This window comes from Triticum aestivum, chromosome 1A (assembly GCF_018294505.1).
Source record: "Triticum aestivum cultivar Chinese Spring chromosome 1A, IWGSC CS RefSeq v2.1, whole genome shotgun sequence".
Lineage (NCBI taxonomy): Eukaryota > Viridiplantae > Streptophyta > Magnoliopsida > Poales > Poaceae > Triticum > Triticum aestivum.
Window position 1 is genome coordinate 390,094,595 of NC_057794.1, and position 6,951 is coordinate 390,101,545.

General features: G+C 41.5%; 1 protein-coding gene and 1 long non-coding RNA gene across 3 annotated transcripts; one reads left to right on the top strand and one right to left on the bottom strand.

Moving 5' to 3' along the window:
- The first annotated feature begins 2,931 nt into the window (after window positions 1-2,931).
- LOC123136381 (uncharacterized) lies at window positions 2,932-4,931 on the top strand. The gene is made up of 6 exons (XR_006466899.1): window positions 2,932-3,406; window positions 3,478-3,658; window positions 3,767-3,867; window positions 3,943-4,208; window positions 4,288-4,363; window positions 4,458-4,931. It is a non-coding gene; the product is annotated as an uncharacterized lncRNA (long non-coding RNA).
- A 99-nt stretch (window positions 4,932-5,030) lies between these two features.
- LOC123136291 (uncharacterized) lies at window positions 5,031-6,721 on the bottom strand. 2 transcript variants are annotated; one of them, XR_006466830.1, is made up of 6 exons: window positions 6,425-6,721; window positions 6,246-6,359; window positions 6,062-6,159; window positions 5,943-5,984; window positions 5,242-5,852; window positions 5,031-5,158 (listed from the first exon to the last, which is right to left on the bottom strand). XR_006466830.1 is itself a non-coding variant. In XM_044555667.1 (4 exons), the coding sequence occupies exons 1-4, from the start codon at window positions 6,644-6,646 to the stop codon at window positions 5,975-5,977; spliced, it is 444 nt and encodes a 147-aa protein (XP_044411602.1). In that variant the 5' UTR covers window positions 6,647-6,721; the 3' UTR covers window positions 5,924-5,974. The 2 variants fall into 2 exon arrangements, 1 of the variants encoding a protein (XP_044411602.1); XM_044555667.1 differs by lacking the exons at window positions 5,031-5,158; window positions 5,242-5,852 and having other exon boundaries at window positions 5,924-5,984.
- Window positions 6,722-6,951: the final 230 nt, after the last annotated feature.

The window sequence follows — 6,951 nt, forward strand, 5'->3', positions numbered from 1 at the left end:
TTTTCCCGGTCGCCGCGCGCGCGGAAAGGCCTATGCAAACGGTTGCCTCTTAGCGCTCGTGTGCACAAACAGAATAATTTCGTTTGAAATGAAGATGTGCTAATTTTGAAATGAAGACGTGAGTTCATCGTTTCACCTATAAATTTTTCCCACGTAAACCTATCACAATTTTACCATGGGTTTGATTTTCTAGCGCATTTTAGTTCTCATGTGCTATATATAAGACATTTTTTGGCATTTACCATGCATGTTGGCATATAAATCAATTCCTAGCTGGACTGCATTTCCTATCGAAAGGGATGAGGATTGTCGTTCGATCTGGGAGCATCCAACGGTGCAGATCCGTGGGGTTTGGGTTCTGGCCAATCAGAATGCACGACACAGATCAGGCGCGCAGCAAGGGGGGGCATCGGCCACGGTTTGGTAGGCACACGGCTTTTGTGTGTGAACTATGTGCTCTTTGAAAACATTTTTTGGGAGGGGCTATTTGAAAACATTTACATGTGTTGTCTAAAGGGATGAGGATCGCCGTTCGATCAAGGAGAATCCAATGGTGCAGACGTACGATCCGTGGGGTTTGGGTTCTAGCCAATCAAAACACATGACTCAGATCGCGCGCATGGCAGAGGGGTGGGGGGTGCATCAGCCATGGTTTAGTGGACACACGTCTTTCGTGAGTGAACCGTGTGCTCTTTGAAAACATTTACATTACCTAACATCGTATTATTGTTTGAATGAAAACATGAGTTCATCGTTTCGCCTCCAATTTTTTTCCACGGTAAGAAATCACGAGTATAGTGGAGAGTGTAATATACTAGTATCATGAATATACAGTATATATGATACTAGTGTTGATACTACCTTTAATTAATTATAGCACATAGTATAATACATAGAGTATAGTATCATATATAGATCATGTTTATTGCCATGCATGGCACAAATTAGCATCACATTTAACATGATACGGTATCTACCTATATGTTACTCTAGCCCTCTTTATATATATTTAATCCTTTGACACATCAGCATACTTGCTATTTCCGAGTGCATGCCATCGTCGGCTATGATACCACCACTATGGCCAGCCTTATAACATGAAACTTATACACCTAATGGTGGGCTAGTATCCTTGTATCGTCATAATGACATAGGAACTTTCATTTTCCATTGCCCTAACCTTGTGCATCCTATGTGTGCACTCTCTTTATTGGACTGGGCACCTTTTATACCTCGAACATTATACCCCCTCGGCGCACCACTCTGGTCGAGCAGCTCCCTTTGACAATCCACTGATGCCTCCGACCATCCTTATACTCCCGACCCCTCTCTCTTTTCTTGTGTGTGTGTGCGTGCGTGCGTGTGTGTGTTGCTCCAGGGAGAGACGGAATATATATTTGTATAGTTGGCATAAGAGGACACAATAATTATGAACAAACATTCTGAATGAAACATGAAACTTATACCCCTCATGGTGTTCTACTATCCTTGTATTGTCATAAAGACATGGGAATATTCATTTTTCATTGCCCCAACGTTGCACATCGTATGTGTGCACTCTCCTTATTGGACGGGGCATCTTTTATACCGCTAACACTATACCCCCCCCCCTTGGCTTACCACCTTGGTCGAGCAGCTCCCCTTCGACGGTCCACCGCTACCTCCGACCATCCTTATACTCTCGACCTCTCTCTATTTTCTTGTGTGTGTGTGTGTGCGAGCACGCGTGTGTGTTTGTGTGTGCGTCTCTCTCGCTCTCCCCTCTCTCCGTGTGTGTGTGTTGGTCCAGAGATAGAAGGATTAGAATGTAATGTTGGAACCAACACTTACATGTGCTTACACCCACTCGTATATATTTGTAGAGTTAGCATAAGAGGACACAACAATTATGAACGAATATTCTGAATGAAACATGAAACTTATACCCTTCGTGGTGGTCTAGTATCCTTGTATCATCATAATGACACAAGAGTTTTGATTTTTCATTGCTCAAACCTTGCACAATGTATGTGTGCACTCTCTTTATTGGACTGGGCACCTTTTATACCTTTAACATTATACCCCATCTGCGTACCTCCCTGGTCGAGTAGCTCCCTTTGGTGGTTCATCGTCCCTCCGAACATCCTTAACTCTCTCTCTCTCTCTCTCTCTCTCTCTCTGTTCTTGTGTGTGTTTGTGTGTCTGTCTGTCTCTGTGTGTGTGTGTGTGTGTGTGTTGCTCCAGCGCTCGTGGGGCAGTCTTGGTCGTGGACGTTAATGGTGACCTGCACGTCAGGCTTTGTTTTGGCCCCGCCAGTGTGGGTCGGTGCGGATCCGCTCATAGCGTTAGACGGGAAGACTAACACATAACCAGTGTAGTACAATTTTTTACCGGCGTCAATTTATTAGGAACACCATCAACAAGCCATGGTCAACGTATTGAGCACCGTTACAATACGACTATCACAAAAAACTTTGTAATGGGATTTATGATTTTTTTACTGAATAGGATTCATGATTTTGAGGTTGAAAGCAATATTTATTTCTGGCTAACATGTTATGGAAGATGTTGGTTGCCCCATGAAACAAATCTTTTTACAAAGTTAGGCGAACCAACGTGTTAACAACATCATTATAAGGTACTTCTTCCATCCCAAAATATAACGCACGCTCAACTTTGCACCGTATTTGACACATAGCTTTGACCACTAATATATATTAAAGTATATGGATTGAACATTCATAAATATCATAGTTTTTTTTTGCGGGGTGCATAGTCTTATTTGTCTTGCAATTTTTTTGATATATTCATATAATAATTTTATAGACATACGATACATGAAAATCATAATCAAAGTTATGCAACGACGAAGATCAAAAAAGCCAACCGGTGCCTTATATTTTGGAAAGGAGGGTGTAGAAAAAAGGTAGAAAACCTTAAAATGTTGTTCGTCCAAACGCGGTTTTTTTCAATAGTACAATGGTCAACAACGTCCACAGATCAAAATCCGAGACCAAGAGAAGCATCAAAAGAAAAATCTCCACACGCGCAAAAAATAAATAATAAATCTCCACGCTCATGGCCATGTAAAAGCTTTGGTAGGCCATTGAGAGAACCAGTTTGCAGGATGTGAACAACACCCGTGACCAAACCATGGACAAAAGACTGTCGTGGTTGTAGGATGTGAAGAGCACCCTGCACCTGTGAGTCCATGACCAAACCATGGACAAAAGACTGCCAACTGCCGTGGTTGCAGGAAGTGAAGAGCACCCGTGAGCCGTGACCATACCATCTTCTTCTCTGAGCCGCCCACACCAAAGAAAGAGAGACAGAGCTCCCCTTCACCTCAGTTAAGATGAGCAGCGTCAGGTTGGAAAAATGGAGAACGGCGGTGCAGCGCAGCGCGGAGATTTCATCGACCACCCAAGTGAGTTTTTCAGCTGCAGCTTAATGTGTCATTTTTCATGTCATCTAAAAATATACGATCATTGTGTGCAGAGTTCTCAGCGGTAGATGTGGCAACAGGTGAAGTACCCATGGATCCCATATTCTCCAGAACCAATAGCCAGATACCTTCAGATCACCCGTCAATCGACGTGGATCTTGTTGAAGACGAGAACGATAGCAGACCAGCGACGCAGACCATGCCGGGAAATGATGGATGGATAAGACGGCAGAGGTAATCATCTCAATACCAGTATCTGCAATTCTGCATCATTTTTCAGATATGTTTTGCCCGAACTCTCATCACTAATAAATCTGTTCCTAACAATTTAATCCTTTTCAGAGCCATGTGTTGCGTGGAGGTGGATTTATTCACCATGAATACGTAAGGAACATTTTTGTTGGCAATCATATATCACACACGACGTCAACAGATGTCCAATGGTATCTCTCTCTAAACATTATTATACAAGCAAGGAAGTATGACCTGTTCTGACCATTGTCACAAACATTTTTCAGATAGTATTACCAGTGGCACACAATCATTCCTGGTTCACATTAATTTTTAACTTCCCAAGGAGAAGGACAACAATCCTCGATCCGATGATAAACAACGGAAACAGACTGGTAGATGAAATCCGCAATGAGCATATCAAGTTAGCCGACGAGCTGCCTAGCGCACAAATGGATTGTATTGCAGAATTCTTCGATGGATGGGCACCAAAGACAAAAGGATGGCAGAATTGGTTCCCCAAACTGACAACTGGACCTTGGGTCTGCAGCAGGTCATTTCTAACGCGCCCTAGTAGTTGTTTTAGTCTCTTCTGTAAAAAAATAGTTATCTTACAAAAAAAATCAATGCAGGGCTTCTAGCGGTGTACTAGCATTTTACTTCGCAAGGCAGTGTATGGGTACAAAATTACAGAGGACTCTATCGCCTGTAAGTTTTCAGAAGAAAAAAAGACAGAACAATATCTTTGTTCTTTGTGGTGTGCATAAGTCCACTTATCAACGTTATTTATTGAAAAATGCAGCTAGGGGATGAAATCGACCAATATCGGATGATGCTTCTCTATGAAGTTCTTGGGTTAGACGGTAACATCGGCCAGCTACCTGCTAAATTTAATTTATGCCAGAATGAACCTTGAAGAGAGGAAGCAACTGTTTGCTTTAATATAACATAACACGAAAGCGATGATGATATCTAAACTACTAGAAATAATTCGTGCAATCGAGGAGATCCTAGATGGCACACACTGTATCTTTATTCACCATCAACATTTATGTCTTTTATATTTCTAGAATAAGGAATTGTAATGTGCTTGTCACATCACTAGGAGATGATTTTATTTAAGACTTCCAGACCGTATGAAGAACCATTTAAATTTTATGAAATGACTTTTGGGACCAGCCTCTACATGATTCTTATATAGTCTAAGATTATGCATAACTACTGAACACTGTGTACTAAATAACAGGAGAAACAAAACGGCAACAAGAGCATAAATGTAAAGAGTACTTGATCTGCCGAATATAAGTTACATCCATCACATTAGTCAGAAAATGGCTTAAGATAAATGAACAAAATACAAATTGATAGATTGAACCTCGTTTCATCGAAAGGTTCTCACTCCATGACGGATAGGAGCACTAGCCATTGAATGAGCACTTGAAGTGATCTTCATCGATGGTGGTGAAGAGATTCCCAATAGCCACATGAGCTCCGATGACAATCCTAGAAAGAATGCGATTTTCAGATATCATGACATTGTAGTGGTACATAGACGGCACAAGATGTTAACATAACTAGGTACTTACCTAAGTTGATCCTCGCCGACACCAGTTTCAGACCTTATCAAAGAAAATGACGCGCCATTTTCAAGCTCTCTGTTAGAAACCAAACGGTGACATAACAAAATAAAAAATATAGCAATATGTATATTAGTGGATCTCCATGGCTGTTGTGTCAATTACATTATCCCGGGGTGATAGAATACCCGAAGTACAGAGTCAAACAGTGAGTTGCCTCTATTATGCAGTGAAATACACTCCTGTGGAACCACTGAAGTAGCCTCTTGCCGATCCCTATTTGCTTGACGTAAAAATGATAGAATAAATTATGTAGATACATACGGATTTCAAACATGACGATCTTGACAATACATTTAAGCACACTCGCCTGCTTTCTCAGATCCAAGTGAACGTAGATGCAAGAAAGGAAGTGGTGCGTGATGTCGTTGTAGTTGGTGACGATGTTGCAATATCATTTTCATTACACATGGCCAGCTGAATGAACTACATTTTCAGCGAATTACTGCATTAATGGTCACAACATACTAAAAGAACCGTACCTGACGGAGTATACGCGTATGTGCATGTCATGAGTACCACCCCTGATACCTCCATTCAGAACAATGTAATCACCATTCCTGCAATTGACAAAAATAATCAGCAGATTATTTAAATGTGCCAACGATCATAATAGCAAGAACGTGGACATTATTCAGTGAAAAATATACTTAGCAGTGTCCATGGAACGCATGAACTCAGCCTACACTGACCTGAAAGGAATGTTTTTCTATGAGATCAGACCAAGATACTTTCTTTTGAAACATAATTAAATAGTTCAAGCGAATACCATATCCTGGCCTTAATCCTGCCAGTACCGTCATCGAAGTCAAACACAATTTCGCTGTCCAAGTCCTGACGATTCCGCATCATACCGACGAGACGACCCTTAATTTAGAAACGGCGTCCTTATATATATTAAAAGTTTTAGATTCTAACTAAACAAAGATAGCTAGTTGTGTATGTTTTCTTACAGTGATGATAGGCATACCATGGAGGCTCAGGGCACCTCCATATTGTGCTGAAGGAGTTAGCAATGTTATTTGTTTCACCATCAAAGGAACAAGATTGTTGGGGACATCAAGATGCTGCGTACATCCATCAGTTTAGTACCAAGTCCAACCAAGATGCGAAAAATATAGATGGTCCATACCTGAACGTCGCTGCCCTGGACAACATTGCCTCCTCCAGCAACACTAGCACCGCAGGGGAGCATGATGCCCTCTCCAAAATGATCTTCAAGCTTACATGTGTTGCTAGATGGACCTCCAATGGTTATTTTTCCATCACCAGGCCTTACCATCTTAGAGAAAGCAGCTTGTTGAAATGAGACCAATGGCTCCCGCGGTTTATATTGTAGATTGAAGATGTCCATGTAAAGGATGCAGTTATGGCAATGGGCTGGCGCTGCAACAAAATAAAAGGTAATATTGAATATAATCTTTTTTCGGTGAGAATTAGATGCCCCTTTTGGATGCATAGCAGGCACTACCTAGCAAAGCTTGCAAGGTTGAAATAAATAGATGATTCATTAAAGTCCCTCACTGGCGCGTTCAATGGCTGGTGTTCTTCAATACCATGTTAAAGAACATGGTGCCACCCGGGTCAGCAGCAAAAAAGGAAGTACTTCTCACTGTAGGATACTAAGAAGGTGCCGAACTCTTGCTAGCATATGCATTA

What these genes read in the sequence shown, in the direction of transcription:
- LOC123136291 (XM_044555667.1), bottom strand. Translation starts at nt 6,646, where the DNA reads ATGGACATCTTCAATCTACAATATAAACCGCGGGAGCCATTGGTCTCA. An exon ending in TCCAGGGCAGCGACGTTCAG is followed by an intron (nt 6,360 to 6,424) that starts GTATGGACCATC and finishes GGATGTACGCAG; the next exon opens with CATCTTGATGTCCCCAACAA. An exon ending in ATGGTATGCCTATCATCACT is followed by an intron (nt 6,160 to 6,245) that starts GTAAGAAAACAT and finishes TTCTAAATTAAG; the next exon opens with GGTCGTCTCGTCGGTATGAT.